General features: G+C 45.0%; 1 protein-coding gene across 1 annotated transcript; it reads right to left on the reverse strand.

Moving 5' to 3' along the window:
- Positions 1-2,449: 2,449 nt before the first annotated feature.
- Positions 2,450-22,447, reverse strand: NANS (N-acetylneuraminate synthase). Its single transcript, XM_017644137.3, has 6 exons — positions 22,217-22,447; positions 17,266-17,481; positions 7,989-8,088; positions 7,024-7,178; positions 4,487-4,753; positions 2,450-2,680 (listed from the first exon to the last, which is right to left on the reverse strand). The coding sequence occupies exons 1-6, from the start codon at positions 22,427-22,429 to the stop codon at positions 2,471-2,473; spliced, it is 1,161 nt and encodes a 386-aa protein (XP_017499626.2). The 5' UTR covers positions 22,430-22,447; the 3' UTR covers positions 2,450-2,470.
- Between the last annotated feature and the right edge of the window lie 2,972 nt (positions 22,448-25,419).

A 25,419-nucleotide genomic window follows, 5' to 3' on the forward strand; every position in this document is an offset into this window, starting at 1 on the left:
CACTTACTTTTAAGGATTTCCAGGATCCTCCCCTGCTATTGCATCATCTCTTCTGTTTCTGCAATTCCACATTGTCAGGGAGCAGGGGACAGTGGTATCACCTGGCTGAGGCACAGCTTAGCACAGGGCACACAGAGGTGGCCCAACAGCCCACACCTAGTGGACAGGAGTCCATGATATGAGGAAGGGACAGCCTGCCCAAGCAGCCAGCTGCATAGAGGGCACAGGAAGCATGAGCAGGGGCCCAGGTTTGAGCCCACCATCTCCTGCTCAGAATCCTTCCATGGCCCCCCCACTGCCACAGAACAAAGTCCAAATTTGCCTTCCTTCCTACCTTTGAAAGCCCTTTCTCCCCATGTGGTCACTCCCTACCAAACCATCACCTACTAGTCCTTGGATGCTCTGGCACTTCCCAAGCCTGTGCCCCAAATCCCACGATTCCTCCCCTCAGTCACTTCTCAACCTCCAAGTGCTACCTCTTCCAGAAAGCCTTCTCTGGCCATGCGCCCTCTCCCGTCCACTCCCCCCACCCCCATGGCTCCTGTCCTATGAGCCCAGCACTGCATCCTCAAATGGCAGGTGCTCAAGGATGTCATCTAGACCAGAGTTTCCCAACCTGAATGAGCTAGAGGTATGTCCAGGTATCAGTCCTTCCACCCTCCAGGCAGCCAGGCCCAGCACAAGGTGGCCAGCTGCTATTGGCTCGTGGTTCACCCACACCTCTACACAGGCTCTCCTTTTCTCTGTGCTCTGATGGAAAGCGTGCTTCACATGATGACTCTCCTTACCAACTTTCTCCAACACACTGCACAGTCGTCAGCATGCAAGGTAGGGCTAATACCTGTGACCTCTCAGTTCTGAGCCTGATTCCTGCCCTCTGAGGGAAATCCAGCTGAGGTTTCCAGAGCAGCCTGGGCCCTTCCAACAGTCCAGTCTGCCGGGCCCTGGAGGCAGCTCTGGCTCCCAGCGGGAAACCACCCACTGCACACTGCCAGCCAGAGCCCTGGCCAGGCCCTGCTCTCCCTCACCGTTTCCAGGCCCCAAAACACATCCCTCCACCTCCTCCACACTATGTCTCCTCTTGTCCGAAGTCTCAGCTATTTGCTTAAATGTCACCTTTTCTGCCATTGTGGGAAAAAAGGCTATAGAATCAGAAATTCTGATGATCCACTCAAGACTGGCTTATAGAGAGAAAGGAAAGGGAATAAATACAGCCAGAATTGATGGTATCACACTTGAGTTCTTAGCACATCAATTTTATGGGTTCTCTTTTACACATTAATACAACTCCTGATTCTAACCCTATCCCACCCACACATAGAAACCCAAGTGCCTTTTCAGAAACTGTTTTGGGATCCACAGGAAAAGGGAGGCCCTATACTAACAAGTAAAGAAACTTCCCACAAGGCTAATCATATACATTTGAAAAGACTCAAATACATACTTTGAAACAGATGGAGTTATAGGGAACAAGGTCAAATAAATATGAACAAAGATTAAGAATTTGAAAATACATTCGAAGAGAATCATTACGATTGGTTCAAAAGAACAAAGAAGAGGTGATATGGACTCTCCATGAAAGAAAGGTTCATGCTGCTGTGCAGGGAAGTAAAACAAAATCTTTTTGTTAGCTGGGTTTGAAATTTCATTATGGATTATGGACAGGCTGATTTCAACAATACCACCATTTTTAAAAATCATCACAAGCTGCAAACATCCCAAGCCCCATATTCCCCATCTCCTTTACATGGCTCTCGTTTCCCCGATGCACACACCACCTTCTAATATACTGTGTGAATGACTCACTCAGCTTATGGTTTATTGGGCATCTGTCCCCCATGAGTGACAGCACCAGAGGAAGGGATTTGGACTGTCCACTACTGTGTCCTCAGTACCTACAGAAGGGCCTGGCACATAGGAGGCCTCCAGAGTATTGAAAGAAATGACTGTCGTTTTCCCTTTTTGCTCACAGAGATGTGTGTGCCTTCAGCACTTCTCTGCCCGCCAGACTCCCAACCAACCCCTTCTCTAATACTGAGTGATCGCTCTATAGCAAACTGGACCCAGAGCCTCAAGGAGGCCAAGGGATAAGGGCAATGGACAAGGAGAGACAGTGGCAGGTCTGAAAGGGAGATCTGGAGTCATTTGGGTAAGCTTTGCAGGCAGGCAGGATAGGACCCACATAGCCAGCTCCTGCCCCTCTGTGCACCCACACTGCAACTGGAGGGCAATGTGCTTGTGAGCCCACTTCCCCTTCTGGGCTGGGCAACCTGAGGCCGAGAATGCTGTATTTGCTCTCTGTATTCCTCCAACAGGCTTGACACAGGGCCTGACTCAGAAATGTCTGCTGTCTGGGGACGCGGAGGGGGTGAAAGCCAGGGAGGCAGACCAACATGTCTGCCCCACCTCACCCAGATGTACCCCACAGTACCAGCAAGGCGATTCAGAATCCAGAAAACAGCACTTTATTTCAAGACTTGATTTTTTTGCCATGATTTTCTATTGATTCCTCCATGATAGTGTCATCTTCTTCAATAGTAAGCAGGACCTTCTTGCCCACCAGACTGAAGATGTCTTCAGGAGGGTAGCCTTTGGGCTCACTCACCTTCACAGTGAGCATGTCCAGTGTTAGAATGGTGCCTTCCAGAATTTTCACTTTGGCCACCACAGACTTGCCCAGCTGTGGAAGAAATTAAGACTCAGTGCCAGCCTCACACAAGTAACTGTTTCACATTGTATACCCAAGGTCCCTGATCAGACTGCACAAGGTACCTTGAGAATGGGGGCTCTGTTCTCCCCATTGGTACCTAGAACAGTATCTCACATGGGACTCAGGTGAACTTAGAGACTAGGGAAGGGGCCTTCCCGATAAAGTACATAGGAAAGGGCTCAGGTTATGTAGCCACACACACGGCCAGGTCCAAATCCCAGTCAGCTGGGCACAAGCCATGGCTGAATTTCTCTGCAGGATAGGAGATAATGTCTTGTCCGATGACTGTAAGGGTTAGCAATAATAATATATGCAATCTCCCTGGAACATAAAATGCTCCTGACACATAAAAATTATGTTTACTTCTGTCATCATCTAGTTCAGTATCTAGTTTTACATATGGAGAAATTGAGGTCCAGAGAGGACAGGAAACTTGGCACATGTTTCAAGGAACTGGAATGAGAACCTAGGATTCCGACTCCTGGCCCACTGCTCTTAAGGGACACAAATTTTATGGCCACCTTGCTCAGTAAAACAGGAATATGAAGGGCTGACAAGACGGTGAGTACAGCTGCTGTTGTGAGGACTGGAAAGGGGGCCTCCTAGGAAGAAGCAGACAGAACGGGCAGGGGAGGGGAATGAAGGAAACCAGAAGCTCGTGACTAGCGTTTCTACATTTTGTCCATAAATGCCATTAAGCAAACAGTCTGTTTTATATTACTCTACATCCCTCATGTAAGGGCCAAGGAATCAATTCTGGAATTTAGTGCCAGGATGAGAGGCCTGTCCGTGCATAATTATCAGATTATGCATCCTGTTATGTTTCACTGTTTGCTCAGGGAACCACAAGGCTCAGAACCAAATTAAGCATCAGCTCTCATTCCAGTTTCTGGTACAATTTTCTCCCCTTTTCCTCTATAAGGTAGTTTGTTTCTTTTCACTATCATTCAAATTTTCCAGCATATATCCAGCTTTAACTTGAGGGAAATAAGCAGGCCTCACTAGAATAAAAGATGACATTGCCCGCACCTGTCTGGTGTTTGCGCTTTGCCTTGATCAGAGAGCCCAGAGCAGATTAGGAGTGTCTGCACTCCTGGCAGCCCCTGGACACCTGGCTCTGTGACTCAGAGGCCAAGCCAGGTCTAGGCCACGACTTCCGAGAAGCCCAGGTAGTCTGTGTGCCTGGCAGTGTTTCTTGGCCTCTGCATCCCCTCTGAAGGTCAGTGATGCACAGCTCAAACTGCTCCTAAGGGAGTATTTGCTTCATCCCCCACCAACCTCCCAAGGCAACCTTCCGCCCCCGTCTACCCACCAACCCCCTGTGACAACCCACTGTCCCCATCCACGCAGGGCCTCTCCCACTCAAGGATGCCTCAGGGTATCGTAGGCCCTTCTCCCAACCCCTCCACCTGAATGTCTCTCATGGCCTACCTGCTCCAAGGGATCCCAGACTTGACCTACCAAAGTGCCTCAGGAGGCCCTCCCGACCCACCCTTTCATCTCCACAAGTCTCAATCACTGGGGCCGCAAGCTTCAGAAATTCAGTGGGAAACTATCACATGATCCTAGGTGGCTAGAGAAACTGGTGAAGTTCTCTTAAGTAACATGTTTGTCCCTGCAAATGTGATCCCAGACAGACTCAGAGGGCTAGAGCAACATTCCTCACCATCCCCCTGGCTGGGACTCAGGTGGGGCTGGTCCTGACCCTGCCTGCCAGGTAAGACCACTGCAGCCCCTTCAGCACAGCAGAGCCTGGCAGGGTCAGGCAGAACCCACCTTTTCGTTGCAGGCTATCTCACAGGGCAGCAGCCGCTTAACCGGGGAGCCCATGGCCCTCTCCACGAGGCGTACAGACCGCACCAGCTCCGCCAGTTCCCCAGGCTCCAGCGAGGCTGCGTGGTCATTCCCCTTCCAGGTCTTGTCCAACGTTATGTGACGTTCCAACACCTTGGCCCCCAGAGCCACTGCGGCCACAGATATCGCTATGCCTGTTTCATGCCCAGAATACCCTATGGGAATGTCAGGAAAGAGTTTCTGATATTCCTTTAAAATAGAAAAAGGGGGAAGAAAAAAAGGTGAACCATCGTGGTGCTTTCCACATACATTCCAGGGTTGGTAGGTCTGGCCTGGAGTCCCAGTCGGGCTTTTCACCATCTGCACAACTACAGGCAAGATACAGAGGCTCTCGGCCCCTCCTCACCGAGAACAGTAACAGTACCCATCAGGCTGCTGCTAAAGCTGAGAAGCACTCAGCACAGTCAGCACAGATCACTGAAAATGATCACAGAATAATGGCGTTTGTTACCAAGAATGTCTTTCAAGAGTGTTTCACAGTGCAAACTACCAGGAGTAACAGCAGAACCATTGACGGTCTCAACTCATTCAAAAAGCACCTGTCATATTTAATTCGCCTGAGCTGCAGAAAGCAAGTGTATTCTATGCACAAATACCATAATATAATCCTTTGGTGGAAATGCTAAATTATTAATTCATCTGTTATGTATAATTCACTGAACGCAACAGAAGACATTCTGAGTTGGGTGACTCTTGTCAGTGAGGGTGACCCGGCAACTTCCCGGCAACTTAAGTACAGTGAACAGACCCAGATAGGGTTTAATAAAAAGCCAGAACAGCTGAGTGACAAAGGCCTTGAAAACCAGGCTGAAGGGTGCATGATGGACAGGGGAACGCAGACTGCTGGGTTATGGGTGGGCTGGGCCCGAGACGGGGTGCGCTGGCAATTTAAGTCTCACTGTGCCCTGGTATCAAGAGAGGACATGAGCACATTTTGAGTGGGGATGAAAGGGGTGGAAGACCATGCTACACAGAGAAAGACATCAAGGATAATATCTGGAGTCACATATGGTAAACCATGGATTATGGTAATTTCTGTCAGGTGGGATTATAGAGGATGTTCATTTTCTAGGTGATATATTTCAGAGCTGTTTGAATTTTTTTTTTTAATGTTTAAATTTTTAAAATAACATGATTTAGAGATGAGCTAGAAATGGAGAAAAGACTACCAACTGGGAGGGACAGAAAATTTTAAGGTTAAAAGATAGCAGTATCAGTTTTCAAAAAAGGTTAAATTTTTTTTAAGTGAATCATGGAAGACTTTAAGCTTATACTATCACGGAAAAAGAACAGAATGTCAACTACTGTACTGAAAGGAAAACATAAAAGGAAGATTAGATAATTGCAATATCAGCATCATGTATACGTATATGTATTTAGAATTCCAAATATTACCACAATGTTTTTGTATAATAATTACATATTACATATTTCTCAAACTGACGGAGATGGCCTGAGACAAGAAGAGACAAAGGATTCTACACCCAGCTTGCCAGCAAGCTGCTGTGAGGTTGCTGGCAAGCAAGTCCTTTTCCCAAAGGGACTGGATTTCACTATCTGTAAAGTGACTGAGTTAGAATAGACGAAATCCTGAGAGAGAGAAAGCTCCCTTCAGGCTGCCACTGTAACCAGTTTGAGCCTGAAAGAGGCTCAGAATTACAGGTAGAAAATAACAGAGCTGGTAAATAACAGCAGGAAAAACCAAAAGTTTCAAGTCTCCTAAAACTCGATATGAAGAAAACAGATAATTGTACACCAATGTTCTATCAACATTCACAATAGCCAAAAGGTGGAAACAATCCAGGTGCCCATTGATGGATGGATGAATGAACAACATGCAGTATATCCAAACAATGGAATGTTATTCAGCCCACCTCTAGGAAGCACCTCAAGAAGTCAAGTTCATAGACAGAAGTAGAATGGTGTTTATCAGGGGCTGGGTAGGGGAAAATGGGCACTTAGTGTTTAACATACAGAGTTTTAATTTGGAATAATGGAAAAGTTCTGGAGATGAACAGTGCAAAAGTATTTAATTAATGCCACTGAACTGTACACCTAAAGATGGTTGAAATGATAAATCATATGTATATTTTACCACACACATCAACATACTAAGGAAAGGATATGAGCCAGCAATTCACAGAAGAGGGACCACTAATGGCCATATAAACATATATAGACAATTATGAGGGCTCCACCTTAAATTTTATAATAGAAATTAAGACTGGTTTTAAGAGAATGTAATACATTATCACCCTCTTAGAATATATCTGCTTCCTTAACTGCAAAGTTGATCTAATTTGATTCTATAGCAGTGAGATTGGCAAAGGATGTTTGGATTATGAAGCATGTCAAGGTTGGTTAGAATTTTGGTTACAGAAAAGGCTTACACCTTCCCCACAATCAATAGCTCAAGAAAAGCCATTCTGCTGTGACCCATCAGACAATAGCCCACTCACCGAGATGACGCGCAGGTTGACATCCTCAGGTAGGAGAGGGTATGCGCTGGTGCACTGCAGGAAGCAGAAGTTGGGGTTGAGGGGCTTCACAATCTGATAGACCTGCTTCATGGTGTCCATGGACTGCATCCCGCTTGAGATGACCATGGGGCGGCCTGAAAGACCGAAACCAACACATCACTTTCTTTTTTGGGGTTCTGACTCCCTCAAGCACACCCCAACTACTGGTCTCATCATTCAGCTGAACGCCACAAACATCTCTCAAGCACTGTGCCATCCACTGTGGGGAAGCAGAGGGCAGCTTGGTGGGTTCCTGCCCTGGACCATGGGAAATGAAGGCCCCCCCTCATCCCCTCATAGCATTACTTAGCAAACAGAACTGAACTTAAGGAGGCAGAGAAATTTTACACTCCTCAGAGAAAAATGAGCATCTCATCAGATGAAGAGGTGGCACAGTGTGGTAGGGTGGGCACTGCCTCAGATTCAAGAGCAGAGGCAAATGCGAAGCCCAGTGCGGCCACTTCCTAGCTGCGTGGTCTCAGATGCCTCGTCTATAAAATAGATATAAAGCAGCATCAGAATCATATGACCCGCTTCAGTCCCAGGGTTGTTATGAGGGTCATATGAGACGGCTCATGTTCTAAAACCACTTTACAAACTGTAAGGTGCAGAAGTTCAATACTGTAAACTACCAATAGAATATTTACTCAAAAGTCAGAGCTTCCTCTAAGTTTTACATATCCTCAACTTCATATAAATAATTTCTTATAAATTAAAAACAATTTATATAAGACCAGAGAGACTCAAGGGGGAAAAAAAATCTTATAAGAACTGTCTTATTCATAATTTCTTTCAAGTCAACATATATACAAGTGGAAGTATATGCTGATTGAAAATGGGTTCCTAAAGTCACTATGAAAATGTAAAAATATGAAGGGTTGGACTCCAAAATTTAGGACGCTTACCTTTTTTGGCTGTCTTCTCAAGATAAGGAAAATTGTTAGTGTCCCCAGATCCAATTTTGAAAAATGGAACTTTCAGTTCATGCAGAAACTCAACTGCCATCTACAAAAATCAAAGGAGCTCTTTTTCACCATTATTCAAAATCCCTGTCCTCAAGACAGGCAAGGAGCCCCATACAAACAGAAACACCCCTCCTCTTAGCAGTCAGAGAGGGATTCTCAACAACTTGAAAGCAGAGCAAAGTTATCTCACTCAAATCTCACTCAAATCCAAACATTCTTTCATTCATATTCACCCATCCATTTGTCCAGCAAAGCAGTGCTGGCTGTACTGGCTACAAGAATCTGAAAAAGAATCAGACCCCTGGCCAGACCTTCCTCCTCCAGAGGCCCAGTGAACAAACTCGAAAGGGTCATGACCTAATCTTGACCCAGAAAACCAGACAGTGAGAAAGTGAATGTCTCTCAAAGACCTTACCCTTTACTCAGAACCAAACAGCCGAGAAAGGAGGCCATTTTAATGCTTGCCGAAAGTAGAAAAAGTGGAGCATTTTATGGCCTAGCCCTGACGCAATGATCCACAGCTGGCAGGGTCCATCAACCCCAAGCCCTTTCAGACCTCAAACCAACCATGCCACCCACAGAAAAATAAACTTCATTCCCTTTTTTTGACACAATATCACTGTTTAAGATCTCTATCTAGGGGTCTTCACCATCCTTAACTGGGATTCATTAATAAGACTCAGGATCAGGAAATTGGTTAAGTGTCAGCAAATGCTTGCTGAAGATCAGTGGACCACAAGTTTTAAGATTTAAAATCTTCAGCTTACTGTCAAACAAAAACTCCCAGACCTACCTTTTATTACTATGTTTAAACTTGAAGTTGAAAATCAGAAGTGGAGAGAATCAATGCCTCAGAATGTCTCCAAGTACCTAAGTTTATCCATCCTAAAATGTTGCCTGAGCTTCCAAAGTAAGTTTGGAAGACTTAATGAACTAGATCAGTGCTTCTCACACCTTAACATGGGTATAGGAATCTCCCAGAGATCTTGCTAAAATGAAATGCAAATTGTGATTCTGTTGAGTTAGGGTGGGGCCCGAGAGTCTGCACTTCTAATAAGGTCCTGAGGAATACCGCTGCCATTTCACTGTGAGTCACACCCTAAGTAGTAAGGAGCTAGGCTGCCGTGTCTGAAAATCTAGAGGGCACAGGGGTGCTAAGGGGTAGTATGAAAAGGCCATGTATGCCAGCTGGCTCTTTCAGTCAACCCGCTGCTGTCTGCGCATCTTCTGTCTTCCCAGCAGGTGAAGAGCTACCCCAATCCCTGTGGCTGCACCCAGAGAGTAGCCCCTTATATGTGATCTTCCGCTACCATAAGAGGAGAGCCACACAGAGCAGTTGACCAGCTGGTGAACAGGTCAAGGGCGGTTCTCAGCCCCCTAAGTCCAAGAGACACTGTCCAGGGTGGCCAAGTGCCACTCACCTCCAAGTATGCCAAGCCACCTTCACTGCGGCTCTTGCTGTCTTCCTCTGCTTTATTTCTCCCTCATCTCTCTTCTCCCTTCCATATTTTTCTATCTCACTCCTGTGTCTCTCACTGTTAACCAGCCCTAAGACAGAATTGAAAAGCATTTGTTTTAATGTTTTTGGAACGAAGTCTACTTTCCCCACCCCTCTTGCTCTATGTGGCAGATGAAGAGAGTGTTCTCTGTTTCAGGAGGGAAGCCCTAGGCTAAGTTCTCTTCTATATAATATTCAATTTGTGAGAGTGGCTCATTATGAAAAAGTCCCTCAGGGCACAAACCGATGGAGGAGCCCACTCAGGAGAGGTACAGAGTGAGCACGCGCAAGGAGAGGCCAAATTGCAAAAGCTTACCTATGCAGGTTGTAAAATCCACATGTCATTCTACAATTTTCAAGTGAGAAGAAAAGGGGCAAAGTCCTGTTCCAAAGGGAAAGGCGGGCCTCATTTTCCAGCCCGCCTGGAGAACCAGCACCACCCTGTGGGCCATTTAGAGAAAGCTGCCATTTGGAGTTATCTCTGCAAAGGGTGCCAACTACAGTAACCTGGAAGATCCCAGCCTTCCATCCTGAGGTGGAATTGTGTGCCCAGGACCCGCAGGCGGGGTCAGCATCAGCAGCCCCCTTCTCTCCATGGCTTCCTCTAGCCCTGCCCAGCCTGCTGCCGGTCCTCCTTCCATCTAGGGCTACCATGCGGCCAGGCAGCTCACAACATCTCCCTCCCACCCCACAGCACAAAGGCCTTCTGAGTCTTTCTGAAAGGAACTGGGATGAGTATGGTCTTCCCTGGGCATCCTACTGGGTTAAAGGCACAGAAAAAGGCCCCACCAGCAAACCAGTTTGGGTGAGACACTGCACTGCTAGAGCTCCCTCTTAGAAGGTCCCAATAAATACACTTGTCTAGCTTTCTGTACCCCAGGATTTCCTAACTTACTCAACTCAGAGTTGGGGCTTTATTGTTTCTAAATTGATTAATGAGTAAAGGTAGACAATGCGTGTCCACTGAACCCCCTTTCCCCTACCATGTCCTGAGAAGCCCCCTTTCTACACCATGGCCTGCTGATCTAAGGGGTAACAGAAGTGAGGAGAGGAGCTAGGATTTTTCTAAAGTCTCTTCCTCTCCCATTTCTGGATCCTGTAAAGGAAAAGGAAGCCTGCAGCGATGAGTTGGGGAGAATGGGGTGCTGGAGAGCTGCCCAGGGTGAGGGGTGAGGGGATGATGGGGAGGAAGTATGGAGCCATAGAGCCTGGTGGCCCTGTCACAGTGTACCGCGACTTGGGCAGGGCTGGCAAAGGAACGGAGGAGAGGGGGAGGAGGATGCCCAGAAGCAGGTGCTGGGAGGGGAGGGCAGCTCCATTAGGGTGGGTCATTTGTGGGAAGGCGGCACATCCTTCAAGGGCCACCTCTACATTCCAGGCCTCCATTTGCTTTCTCACTAGAACTTTCCATTTGGACCAAAGGTCCTCTGCTGAATTCAGCCCAGTTCCATGTGCCTCTGTACAGCTTCTGACCAGGTGCCCCTGAATTTTTCTTGGCCTTAATAAAATTCCACCATCCCTTAACCTTCCCTCAGTACACAAAGAATGCCCTAGGTCAGCACACAGTGGAGAAAACAGGCACTCAATAAACCCATCAGGAAGTGAGGGTGGGTAAACACTCAGAGCCATTTGCCAGGCAAACACGGAACAAGGGGACCAACCCACCTCCAGCACCCAGGAAAACAGGACACGCTGGTTCACCAAAGGGACTGGCCTACCGAGAAAATTAACTCTTGTGAAGGCTGTTAAGAATGCATTTCTCCTCAATGCCTATGCCCAGGTGTGTCAGGAGTCTACTGGGAACAAACGGCATCCCTAGGACAGGGCTGCCTCCCTGCCCAGAGAGTGGAAAACCCCAAAGAGTTTGAAGCAGAAAAACTCCAAAGTGCTCTAAGTAACAGCACAGCTGTCACTTGGTGGGTGATCTTGCATGGCCCTCTCACCACACAGACTTAGCTCACTGAGTCCTCACTGCAGCCCCATTGGATGGGCATCTTTACTATCCATTTTTACAGACAGGACACCTGCAGCTCCAAGAGATTACACGACGAGCCGAAGCCCACACAGTAAGCTCCAGCACCAGGCGAACTCAGAGTGCGCGGCTGCACAGAGCCTGTTCTACACACTGAAGGGAAGGGCTTCCTGGGGAGTGGAGGCGACAGAACTAAAAGGGTACAGGCTTTTTAGTTAGTTACGGACACCCGACTACCAACACCTGGGCTCTTCCCCATCACCCAACTGCTCCTGCTGCCCACCTCAAAGCCGCCTGAGAGCAAACAAACTAAAAAAGTGACTTCCTAAGCAGCCTTGCAGACGCAAGGAGCTGCCTGCTCTCCTTCAGAAGCTCAGGTGCTGGAAACATGACTGAGAAGGAAAGTCCTCATTCCCGGGGTAAGTTCCCTTAGTGATCTCTTCTCTGGCTTGACCCTGACTCAGGACATTACAGCCAGAAGAGCTTTTGGATGGCAGCTTGTTCACACACACAAGAAAGTGAAGGCCTAGAGCAGGAAAGGAACTCACCAAGCTCACGCTGAGATGGACTGAGAACCGAGTCAGGGCAAGAACCCAAGTCCTCAGTCCAGGCTGCTTTCCTGAACTGCAGCCAGTGCTGACTGAGCACCGGCTGTGTGCTCTGCTTTATATGAATGATCGCATTTCATCCTCACAATGACCTTCAAGGGTGGGTTCAGGTACTAACCCCACTTTACAGCTGAAGAAACAAGCACAAAGAGCTTACATAACCTCCACATGGACTCAGCATGTGGAGTCAGAGGAATGATAGGCAGAACCATATTCAAACTCAAAGTGTGACCCCAGAGTCCATGCATTTAACCATGGGACCACACAGGCTGGGTGTGCTCCAGCCAGCAAGGGACCCCAGATGCCCTGGTGTTTGCACTCTACTAAGGACAGTACAGAGCTGTTGTTTATGTAGGTTCCATCCATATTTACTGAATTAAAACTAAAACGGAGGGATTTTTTTTTTAACTTTTTGAGAGAATTATAACTTCCCATGAAACCATGAGAAATAATACAGAGAGCCTATGTAACCGTCACCCAGTTCCCCCGGTGGTGACATCTTGTAAAACTAGAGTACAAAATCACAACTGGGAGGGCCACATTGACAAGAGAGTCTCCTGATCTTACTCAAACACCATTTTTACATGTACTCATGTGTGTACGTGTATATTTAATGCTATGCAGTTTTCCAATGTGCACAGACTCATGCAACTACCACCAGAGTCACCACAGGGAACCATGCCATCACTACAAGGCCCCTCGCTTTACCCATTATAGCCCATCCACCTGCCTCCCTTCCCCTCCCTGACAACCACTAATCTGTTCCCTGTCTAATTTTGTCATTTCAAGATCGTTATGCAAACAGAACCATGCACTAGGCAACCTTCTGAGACTGGCTTTTTTACTCAGCATAATATCCTTGAGATCCATCCAAGCTGATGCATATTATCAGTAGTTTGTCCCTTTTTATAGTCTATGGTGTGGGTGTACTACAATTTGTTTAACTGTTCACCTGCTAAGGAAGATTTGGGCTGTTCTAGTTTGGGGGCTACTATGAAGAAAGTTGTTACAGACACTCATGTACAGGATTTTGTGTGAATGGAGGTTTTCATTTTGGGAGGGGATAAATTACCAAATGATAACTTATGGGCACATCTAGCTTTTTTTTTGAGGTATACAGTAAGTGTCTATTTTTCTTTTTATTGAGATATAATTGACATATAACATTGTATTAATCTTAGGTGTATAAAATACTGATTCGGTGTGTGTGTGTGTGTAACCTCCATATTGCTTTCCACAACAGCTTAACTAATTTACATTCCCACCAACAGTGTCTAAAGGTTCCCTAATAAAGCTGCTTTTAAAAAAACAAACTGCCGTAAGAACAGACCCATAGATCAGTGGAACACAATAGAGAGCCCATATATAGACCCACACATATATGGTCAATTAATATACGATAAAGGAGCCATGGATATAGAATGGGGAAATGACAGTCTCTTCAACAAGTGGTATTGGCAAAACTGGACAGCTACATGTAAGAGAATGAAACTGGATTACTGTCTAACCCCATACACTAAAGTAAACTTAAAATGGATCCAAGATCGGAATGCAACTCATGAAACCATAAAACTATTAGAAGAAAACATAGGCAAAAATATTTTGAATATAAACATGAGCAACTTTTTCCTGAATGTATCTCCTTGGGTGAGGGAAACACAAGCAAAAATGAACACATGGTACTACATTAAGCTAAAAAGCTTCTGTATAGCAAAGGACACCATCAGCAGAACAAAAAGGCATCCTACAGTATGGGAGAATTATATTCATAAATGACTTATCTGATAAAGGGTTAACACCCAAAATATATAAAGAGCTCACATGCCTCAACACCCAAAAAATAAATAACCCAATTAAACAATAGGTGGAGGATCTGAACAGACACTTCTCCAAAGAAGAAATTCAGATGGTCGACAGGCACATGAAAAGACACTCTACATCACTAATTGTCAGCAAAATGCAAATTAAAACCACAATGAGATAACACCTCACACCAGTTACGATGGCCACCATCCAAAAGACAAGAAACAACAAATGCTGGCGAGAATGCAGAGAAAAGGAACCCTCCTACACTGTCGGTGGAAATGTAAATTAGTTCAACCACTGTAGAAAGCAATATGGAGGTTCCTCAAAAAAATAAAAATAGAAATACCATTTGACTTGGGAATTCCACTCCTAGGAATGTGCCCCAAGAAAACAAGATCCCAGATTCAAAAAGACATATGCACCCTATGTTTGTCACAGAACTATTTACAATAGCCAAGATATGGAAGCTATCTGTCCATCAGTACATAAATGGATAAAGATGTGGTACATATACACAATGGAATATTATTCAGCCATAAGAAAACAAATCCTATCATTTGCAACAACATAGATGGAGCTGGAGGGCTCCATCCTCAGTGAAGTAAGCCAGGCAGTGAAAGACAAGTACCAAATGATTTCACTCATTTGTGGAATATAACAATAAAGCAAAACTGAAGGAAAGAAACAGCAGCAGACTCACTCCAAGAAGGGCCTAACAGTTACGAAAGGGGAAGGGTTCAGAGGGAAAGTGGGGAGGGAGGGAAGGAGAAGGGGATTGAGGGGCATTATGATTAGCACATACATAGATAGGTAATGGGGAAGGTAGTATAGCATGGAGAAGACAAGTAGTAACTCTACAGCATCTTACTACACTATGGACAGTGATTGCAATGGGTTGGGGGGACTGGATAATACGGGTGAATGTTGAAACCACAACGTTGCTCATGTTGCTCATGTGAAACCTTCATAAGATTGTATATCAATGATACCTTAATTAAAAAAAAACTGCCATATTATTTTCTAGAGTGACTGTACCATTGTACATTCCCACCAGCAGTGTATGAGTGATCTTCTCTGCACCCTTTCCACAATTTGGTGTTATCATTGCTTTTTATTTTAGCCATACTGATAGCTATGTCATGATATCACAGCATGGCTTAAAACAGAAATCTTTAAATCACAAGAGTAGACAAGCACAAAAGAAAAAATAGATAAATTAGATATCATCAAAATTGAAGACATTTGTGCTTCAAAGGATACCATCAAAAAGTGAAAAGAAACCCAGAAGATATATCTGATTAGGGACTTGTATCTAGAATAAAGGCAAATAACCCAATTAAAAATTGGCAAAGTATCTGAACAGACATTACTCTGAAGAAGATACACAAATGGCCAATAAGCATATAAAAAGATGCTCAACAAATCAAAACCACAAAGACACCACTTCACATTTACTAGGATGTCTACAACCAGAAGTCAGACAATCACAAGTGTTAGTGAGGATGTGGAGAATCTGGAATCCTAATACACCAATGGTGGGAATGTAAAACGGTTCGGCCAATTTGGAAAATTAAGCTGGGATCAGAAAAATGCCCAGCAACTTCTTTCGGTAGGTTTTCCTAAAAAATCTGGCCCCATGTCTCTGGGGCAGGTCTTGGCCCCAGAGACTCTCCAGCCACCAATATCGAGGGTGGTGAAGAGCAGGAGGAAGCTCAAAGTCTTTGCTGAGTTCTGGGAAGCCACACACACCTGGACTGATGCCCAAGCAGCTGAAAGCTGAAGCTGAAGGCTGCGCCAGGCTTAGATCTGCCTTGAAGACCCATTTCCTAGCTGTGCAACACTGTACAAACTTCCCAGCCCTTCTTAGCCTCTATTTCTTCAACTACAAAATGAAGCGTAGCAGGAATAAAGTATATTACTGTAAAGATGCTTTGAAGATGCTTTGTAAACTTTAATGTCTACTCCTTTAAGTAGGAAATTATGATTAAATGCACAACTAGGTCTGAAGAATGTCGTGCTTATGAGTGCTACGGATTAAGAAGTGAATCTGGGCTCCAGGACTAAAGGCTAGACTTGTCAAGTTTCCCAGACGCTTGGGTTCTCTGCCTCCCCTGCTTTTTTAAACTACCAATGGCCTAGGTTAGACTTATGTTTCTTTTGACTTAATTTACAGGTGTATTTTAGGGTTGGAACTGTGGCACAAAGGGTTAGAGGCCTAGAGAATGAACCAGGGACACTTCAAAAAGTCTGATTAACTAAAAGAATCCCAGGTGTTTTGAAAGCCATAAAAATGTTCTTAGGTTTCATCTAATCATCCATTTCTGCAAAGCCATCCTGACAAAACAACTCAAAACACAGAAAAAAGATGTGCATCTCAGCATTATTTATAAACACAAAAAACTGAAAGCAACCTGAATGTCTAAAAGTAGAGAAATGGTTAGGTACATCACAAATCCCCCAAATAAATATTACATGGTTAGTAGAAACTTTAAACACAAGATGTGGGGAGTTAAATGTCTATTAAATTATCCAAATAAAGTTGGAGGAATAAAAAACAAGACATAGGTGATATAATGTTAACTATGAGAAACATACACTGAACTAAATATTAACAAATACAACAACCAGGTATTAAAATATGCACATAAAATGAGTTCAGGAGGAAAATACATGAAAAAAGCTGCCATATAAGGATTATGGATCATTTTTCTCTTTTTTCCTGTTTTCTAAACTTTCTGTAATACTGTATTATTTTTACAATTAAAATTATTTATATTAGAAAACAGCATATGAAGTAATCTTGGGGAGGCAGGTCACAGAGCTGACAGGACCTGAGAACTGACACCAGCTGGATTCTTCTAGGATGTCAGCATGGCCATCCTACGTGCCTCTGTCTTCTAGATGATGCTAGTGCCACCTCCACCTATGTCAGCCAAGGCCACTAAGCAAGGAGTGGAATCCTGTCAGAACCAAGGTTTCCTGACACCCAGTCCAGGCCACTGTCCACCGGGGGAGAACTGGCCCAGAGGAGGTCTCCCACAAGCCTGAGGGACTCTGGGATTCCAGTGCGGCTGCTCTCCACTACCAGAGACAACTTGTTTGAAAACCATGGTTCTCTTCTCACAAACTCTCACTGAGCCTTTGCACCCCCTGACCTCCAGTTTAGTCGGGCAATGGTATAACTAATGCTGTGGGCAACTCTAGGTCCAGAAAGCACAAAAAAAGTCTCAAGTGAGCAAGGCCTAGAGCTGGCTCTAAGCCAAAAGGCACCAGGCTGCCTGCTGTCCCCTGGGTCTGCTAAAGTGACAAATGACAGAGTAGGGGAGGGCTTACCTCATCCATGCCAGAGGCAGTGAAGAAGATGCCGGCTTCCTCGGCATATCTCTGCAGCTCCTTGTACTGGGCATGGCTGAATTCTAGGTGCTGTTTGTGCTCCCCATAAGTCTTCCCCCAGGAGTGTTTCGAAGTATACGGCCTCTCTAGGGCTCTCTGATTAAACTTGTACTTCAGCTCACTCTTCTGGAACTTGGCACAATCAGCTCCACACTCCTGCAACACACATTAGTGCTCCAGTGAACGACTGGTCACAGATTCTTGGAGACAAGAGAAATGCTATGCCATCATTATCTGTAAAAACAACATCAACTGACAGAAGTATTAAGAACCCCAGAAGAAGAGGAACAGCAGAAGCAAGAAAACCTCAAAGGATTGGGGATGGGCTTCCTCCTGCTTTTCCCCCTTAAAATGCAAAACAAAAAAGGCTATTTTTTGCTTCATTTTGTACTTTAATAAAAATAATAATTAAAAAGTAAAGGAAGATTTTAAATTGTATAATTCAACAGAAGATAGTAAAATGAGCACTAGATCAGAATGGAGGAGAAAAAGTGAGAATCTGACAGATCTCCAGGATAAGTCATTTCCTGTCTCTGAACTCAGTTTCTCCATCTATACAAACAGCCGCTCTTGGCTAGCTCCAGACGTATCTGTTCTGAGAGGCCCCTTATAAGGCTGGGAAACAAAAGAACAACTCTGCTTTTGGCTGTTTTGTACCTGTGCTTTTCTGCATGGCATCTTTTTGAACAAGACATTCTGCAGCAAAAAACAAAGCTTAGATATGGCCCAGCCTCCCTGAATGGAAGCTGTAATATAAAGCTGGATTGTCTGACTATAAAACCTGTAATTCCATTGCCAGTCACCCTTCAATCTCTCAAAATTATTTTTAAAAACCACTCAGTAGAAAAGATTGAGGAAAAACCTCTAAAGTCTCAGCTCACTGACATTTCTGTAGACACAGAGGAATTCATGATGTTAAAAACCTCAGCTGCAGAAATGTCTGTGCTAAAAGTACTGCTCCCTCTCCTGGAAAAATCACAAGACGGCACAATCAGGATTTGACGCTGGAAAGAAGTTCAAAGACCATTAGAACTGCGAATGATCTGGACAACAGGGTTCTCATTGTCTAGAGGAAGATCCTGAGGCTCAGAGTGACCAGACAAAAGTTAAACAGTGAGTCTGTTCAATGCAGAGCAGGACAAATCACTTTCCTAAGGGCTGCAGGACATTTGTCTCCTGGCCCAAGACTGCAACCTGGATCCCTGCTACACCCAAGCCTCCAGCAAGCAATTGATAAGGTCTTCACAATGTCCATACTTGCTCTCTTTGAGGTAGGGCAGGGAATGGGATCAGGGTCATGCCATTGTAAAATCTACTTAGCCTGCAAAAAAGGCCCAGCTTATTCTTTAACTTAATCTATAAATTTTCCTTCCTCTTTTTCCAGCCCCTTAATCAATTAAGTAACTTTGTAGCCAGGATAAGAGAGAGACCTCCAAAGTGTAAATGAACCTATGTGGATAAAGAAAGCCCAGATCCGGGTCAACACAGTCACCTAAATAACCATACTCTTAGGACAAAACCTCAAAGGAATTATGAATCACCTGTATACATCATGCCTTATGCTGACCCCTACCCAAAAGGCCCTGTAAAACCCCAAACCCCAAACTTTTAAGCACACCTCCTCAGGTTGCCCACACTCCCTTTTCTTCTAGTGTATACTTTTTAAATAAAGCCTTCTCACTGCTCAACTTAGTGTGTTTTGTCTCTGTGCGCTTCCAGTGGTAGTGTCTTTATCATTTTGCTATTTCATTCTATTTTCCAGACTTAGGCACAGGTCTTCACTCTGTTCTACTCCACATAAGTAGGGAGGGGCTACTGAGAGCTCTGATTTGGGCTCGCAAGTTACCATAGACTGGGTGACCCGACAGGACTGTTGCTGTACAATCATGCTCGTTAGTAGCCTGCCTGAAAGTCTCCTTTCTTTGCCTTTGGGAAGTTCTCAGAACATAATCTCACTTCATCCAGTGTTCTGCAAGTCCCCCAAATCCTGGAGTCATGGAGGTATAGTTCCCACACCATGCAGATTCAAGTGGACAGTGGACGCCAGATGACCCTGGTTTCAGGAGTTGGCAAGGGATTTGCCCTATGCCGAGCAGGAGTTCAGTGAGCTTCCCTTTCTTCCCTCTGCTCTTCTTTGCTCTCTTGCTGTAATGAATTCCTTCCTTACCCACACTCATCCAACCTGCTCCAGAATTCTTTCTCATACAGAGTCAAGAACCCTTCCCTGTCCACGTTGAAGTTTCTCCTAGTGCTTCACCTAGTGCACCTCCCCAGACACAGCTGTCCCGCAACACATTTGCCTCTCATCTCTAACTTGTGAAAATTAATCAATAGAAACCTAAGATGGACTGGAGAAGTCAGGAGAGGGAGCTCTCAAGCCCTACCACTTCTCTCAATTGCAGACCCCAACAGGAAGAGCCTTACCTTGCAAGTCTCTGCTACTTTATTACCCTAGTAAGAGGATGATTTCCTCCTTCCCCAACAACAGCCCACCCAGTCAATGAGACTTTCACAACTCAGCCAATGAAAAGCCACTACACTTCAAACTCCCAGTTTACTCCAAAGGACTTTTTGTTTGTTATAGCCCCGCCCAACCCTCCCCTTTCCTCTATAAAAGAGTGGTTCTCGCCTTTGTTCTCTAGGCTTGCCTGTGGATTTGCAGTAGTTTGTGTGTTCTGAACTGCAACTCTCTGCTATTGCCAAATACAGCCATTTTTGCTGGTAAAATAAGTTTTATTTTTAAGGTTAATAAACTCAAGAAGTAGCCTTACCCTCAATAAGTTAAAAACTTTGTCTTCATCTGGGCAAACGTCGCCTTTACAGGAAGATAAAAGATAGAACTACTAAAGACAAGAGCCGATTAAGTTCTACATTCCACATGACAGCAGCTGAATGGGGAGGGGAGCAGGTGCCTCCGCTTCCTTTCTCAGCTTCTTTCCTAAAAATGAGTGATTTCTTTATCTGTTTACTGTTGGTGAACTCTCTGTTCAGGAAGCACAGTGACTGTCCCTGTTTTACTGTAATGTTCATGGTTTCTTTGTTCAAGATTTCATTGGTTCTCTACTGGCAAAAAATGAGAATCAGAACTCCACAATGAGCCAAGGTGTGATTATCCCTTTGCATCAATATTTGGAGTTTAAAAGTATATTCAATGATCAAATCTCTAATTATAAGACAGGATATTTTATATATTATTACATAATTATATTTTTCTATAATAAACTTAAAAATTGAATTGACTCAACTTTTAATATTGCAAATGGATTCCTTGTATGAGCAAGCCAGCTTGCACAGAACACACCCTAGGTAAACTAGCAAAGGTGACTTCATTTGACAATAAAGACCGAAAAAAAAGTCCTAAAGTAAAAGGATTGCTAAAGCTTCCACTGCTTTAAATTTAAAAACAAAAAACACATATGTACTGTAAAGCAAGTGAAACTAGGGCCTAGGTATCTTGACTGCAGTATAGTGCTTTTTCCACTGTAACAGCCTCTGCCTCTCCATTCTCCTCTCTCCTCAGCCCTCTTCAATACTTCTAGGTATTTTTATAACATGAGCATTCAGAAGTCACACCTCTAAAAAAGAGGTTGTTCCCTAAATTAAGAGCAGTAATTTCCCCCCAGAAAACAATGTTATGTAGAAAAGCTGGAACCCTGCAGCTAGGAGCAAAGCTCTGAAGTCCATTATTTACTAGCTGTGTGCCTTTGGGCAAGTCACTTTATCTTCTCTGAACCTTTAAAATGAAACCAACAGTATCCAGTGTTGGTCGTGAGAATCAAATAACTTGATGCATTTAAAGCACTTAGCCCAGTAGCTAATAAGAATAAGCACTCAAAAATATTAGCAATTGGTACTCTTTAAAAGTATTTTTAAGATTCAGTAGGCTTCCATAAAAGCAGTTAGTCCTGAAAGAAGAGTAAGATAAAACCTAATGAAATCGAATGAACAGCTTTAAAGGGAAAAAAAAGAAAAAAAGATGGAGTGAGCTATCACTAAAAACCACAGCTCAGACCTTATGCTGGGACTGGGGTCACCACGAAACCAAGATAGTCCCTCCATTCAGGGGTCTTACAGTCTTAACAGAAAGAGAAAGCAGCTTAGACAATGACAAAGCAGTCTGATGGGAACAATTCCAGGGGCCCAGTGTTTGGGAGAAGAGTCGGAGAAAGCATCCAAGTAGACCTGTACAGGAGTAGCAACTACCAAGAGAGAGCGTAAATGTTCATAAACATCGTATCACTAAGAACAATTGTTGAGTCCTATGTTACAATTACTGTGATAAGAGCTTTATATGAGTTATCTTCATTTGATCCTCACAATTCTGAAGTACTATCATTATACCTGGTTTTCAAATGAGGACACTGAGGCTCACACTGCCAGTAAGTGGCGACAGTCAGGATTTGAACCCAGAGTCCTGGCATGTCCTGGCATTTTAATCATTTCATATTCCAAACACAAGGAATGGCAGGTGGGAGAGACCACAGCAACTTCCAAAAACTTCCTGGAAGTAATTCAGTGTCGCTGCAGGATGACAGGGATGAAAAACAACAGGTGGGAAGGAGATAGGTCATCAAGATCTTGAAGGCTATGTTAAAAGGTTTCAACACTATCCACGGCAGTGGGGAGCCACTCAAATGTCAGGTACGGGTACGACCTGATAAAATCTGTTTTAGATTATTCTGCAACCAGAAGGGGACAAGAAAGGTCGGGTTAGGAGGCAGTAATGCAGACAAGTCAGGAGGGTGGCAGAGGTATGAAGATTGGAAAAAATTTAAAATGGACCTGACGAATTGGTCCCACAGAATGGTGGTCTCGACTCCGCGAGACCTTGCCCCTTTCCCGGGCCAGCCCCGCCCCCGCGTCGCATCCTTCTCTCCAGCTCTCCGCTCACCTTGGCCATGCGGATCATGCGCTTGGCCACGTCCAGGTCGCCTTGGTGGTTTTGGCCGATCTCGGCAATGATGAAGCACGGGTGCTGCCCACCCACCCAGCGCCCGGGACACAGCTCCAGCTCCAGCGGCATGGCGGAGACTTGCACTCCTAAATCGACCACCACCTCCCACCTCGGGTCTGTTCGGTAACTGGCCCAGCAGGGTCTACACATCCGCCCCGCCACGTCAGCTCCGCCTTGTCAGCCCGGGGCCGCAGCGCAGCCAATCCCCGGGTCCCACCTTGCTCCCGACAGCCAATCAGGGAAGGGGACAGAACCTCCCGCCAGGCGGGCGGTGCAGCGGCGAGGGAAAGCCTGGCGGTTGCTGGGAGCTGGGCGTAAAGCCCGGTGCCCGAAAGCTTGGCCCTAAAGCTTGAGTGCATCGGTGAAGAGACATGTGGTAATTGCTGTCGGCTTGAGGGAAGTGCGCCCTATAGAGTGATGAAAAAAACGAATCCTGAAGTTAGAATTACAGAGCTGCTTCGAGCGCAGCCCTTGCCACTAGCCGCTTGTTGATCATGAATACATTAAACTATGAACATCATTTGCCTTTTTCTCTGAAATGGGAAAATTACACAGAACCTACCTCATAAGGTTTGTGAGATGTATAGAAGACCCTGAGAACAGTACTTAGCCTGTAGTAAACTTTAAATAAGTGGTTGCCATTCCTATTATATGAGAGGCAAAATATTCAAAAACTTTTATTGACTTGTCCAAAGCCGTCCAGAAAGCTGGAGGAGCCGAGCTGGGACGAAAACTCTGGACTGCCTGCCTCACAATACACTATGATGGGTTGCAGAGAAAGCTGAGAAGTAAGAGGCAGTTTGAGGGAAAAAAACCAACACTGATTCCCAACCTGACTTACCTGCCAGATAGGGTGAGCAAAGTAACAATAACAGAAAAGTGGAGGAGGGACCTCTGGGTGGAAGGTGAGAAGGGTAGGTTTTGGACATGTTGGTATAGACATGCAGGTGAAACTGTCCAGCATGTAGGAGGAAAGACGTGTCCAGGAGGAGAAAGGAAGCTCAGAGTACAGGTCTGGGCCAGAGAGAGATTTCCAAGCCATTCAGAGTGAGAAAAAGACCGAGGTTAGGTCAGACTGCTGAAGGAGAGTGTGCGTATGTATGAGCAGCTTAGAGGGAAGCCACATGCAGTTGCCCTGGCAGAAATGGAGAAAAGGGGCCAAAAGCAGATGAAAGGGAACCAGGGTGTGTCCTTGAGGAGGGGAAAACCTATAGGGTCAAAGACCAGAGTAGTCCAGGAGAATGAGAGGAAGAAGAGACCAGTGGCCTTGGGGTTCAGGGGCCACTGGAGACAGCAGATTTGGTGGCCAAGGGATATGAGGAAACAGAAGAGTCAAAAATAGACCTTTTCTGGAAAGATTTAGGTGTTAAAAGGTGATGGAAAATGGACCCGGGAAATTAGAGGGGTGCCGAAGAAGTGCATGTTTGGAGGCCAGTAGGCTAATAAAGGAAAGAAGGACCTGGCAGCTGGGTTCATTCCTTAGGGACATGGGGGTGTGCTAGACTTGATGGTATGTGCTTAATGTCTCTCATGTTTAAATGGTCTTTCACATCTGGGTGCGGCCGAGCAACAGACCCTGATGACGCGAAAACTAAATCCAACACTAACATAGCTCAGTAACACTGGGCTAAAGGAAACTTATGGTTTTGCATAATTTGTGAATATATGAAAATTAAGTTTAAGGAGAAAAAAAGAGAAATAGCATTTAAGAATTCAATCATCCCACAAGAGCAAATTAGGCTGATGTTATTTGTGATTACATAAAAGCTTTTAATAAATTAAAGTAGGACTTTACCTTACTATAGTGAAGAAAGAACACAATTTTCTTTCTACTCTTGTTCTTGTTTTAAAAGTCAGCTTCTGGTGCTTTTGGTTGCTTTTTCTTCTTGGAAAATGAATCAATATTCAATAGTCGAATTGGATGAGAACGTGTGGAAAGTTCTTTTAAAAACACATTAAAACCATGGGCGGTTTTTTTTTTTCCTATTATCGACAAGACAGAGCAAGGAAGAACTTCGTTTTGGAGAAACTAGGGCACCCAGAGTGCTGGGTGATGGTGATCAAGACCATGGATGGAGAGCCAGTCTCAGACCTGAAGCCCTGGGGTCTGAGAACCCGGTAACCAGCCCGACTGTGCTCAGCTCCTCCTGAAGTTGGCTCCTGCAAAACTTCCCACGTCTAGGACTCCTGAATTTTTTGCACACTCTGTGCTCCAGCTACACTGGATTATTTTGAGTACTCCTAAAGGATCAGGTTCTCTTACCTCCGGGTCTTGGGACAGGCTGGTTCCTTAGCCTACCCTCTCCCCACTCCTTCACCTTTACCACACTGAGCTATGCCTGGCCACTTTCTGCAGGTCCTTTGGGTAGAAATCATATCCTCGCATAACCTCTGATCTCCCGAACAACCTTCACTGGGCTCCAATAGGACCCTCTTTTTCATCTACTTATGACCTGTTATGGTAACTGTCCCTTTTCTGGTCTGTCATTCTAGACTGAGCTCCTTTGGATCAGGAACCATGCAGAGCACCTACTTAGCACTAAATCCATGGTAAAGCCCTCAGGATAACAGAGTGAACAAGACAGACCAGGCCTCTGCCCTTAATGTTGCTCAGAGCCTTATATTATAACTGCATACTCCAAGGCCAGGGGCTTCTTGCAAGCAGGGCCTGGACTGTTTCCTATTGTATCCCTAGCACCAAGCAGAGGACTTCTTAGCATTTTAGTAGATGCCAATAAACATTTTCTGAATGAGCAAGTGCAAAAAGGAAAAATGACAGCAAAGACCGAGGCATAACTGACTTCATATACTTACTCCTCAGGCCACATTTAGTTCTTTAGGTAAATATGACTATTCCCTGAGTTGCTCCTGAAGTCAGCTTTCTGGTAAGTTCTGATAAAAAGAAAAATACAGATCCAACATGGTGTCACTCCTGCTAGGCCAGTCACCAAACTGGGACTTAATACCAACCTAATTGTAGTTTCAACCTTTCCCAGAAATGCGGTCAGTCAGGAATTTTCTGGTTAGCATGGATAATAAGATAATGTCACATATGCCCTCCACCTAATGAGACCCTTATCCTGGCCCCCTCTTACACACAGACAGCATCAGAATGTGTACAGGATGATCCTTTAGGACCC

This window comes from Manis javanica, chromosome 2 (assembly GCF_040802235.1).
Source record: "Manis javanica isolate MJ-LG chromosome 2, MJ_LKY, whole genome shotgun sequence".
Taxonomy (NCBI): Eukaryota; Metazoa; Chordata; class Mammalia; order Pholidota; family Manidae; genus Manis; species Manis javanica.

Coding starts and splice junctions, on each gene's coding strand:
- NANS (XM_017644137.3), bottom strand. CDS start 22,429: ATGTGTAGACCCTGCTGGGCCAGTTACCGAACAGACCCGAGGTGGGAG. Junction 7,179..7,988: donor TGAGAAGACAGCCAAAAAAG/GTAAGCGTCCTA, acceptor TCGGTCTTTCAG/GCCGCCCCATGGTCATCTCA. Junction 2,681..4,486: donor AGATAGCCTGCAACGAAAAG/GTGGGTTCTGCC, acceptor TTTCTTCCACAG/CTGGGCAAGTCTGTGGTGGC.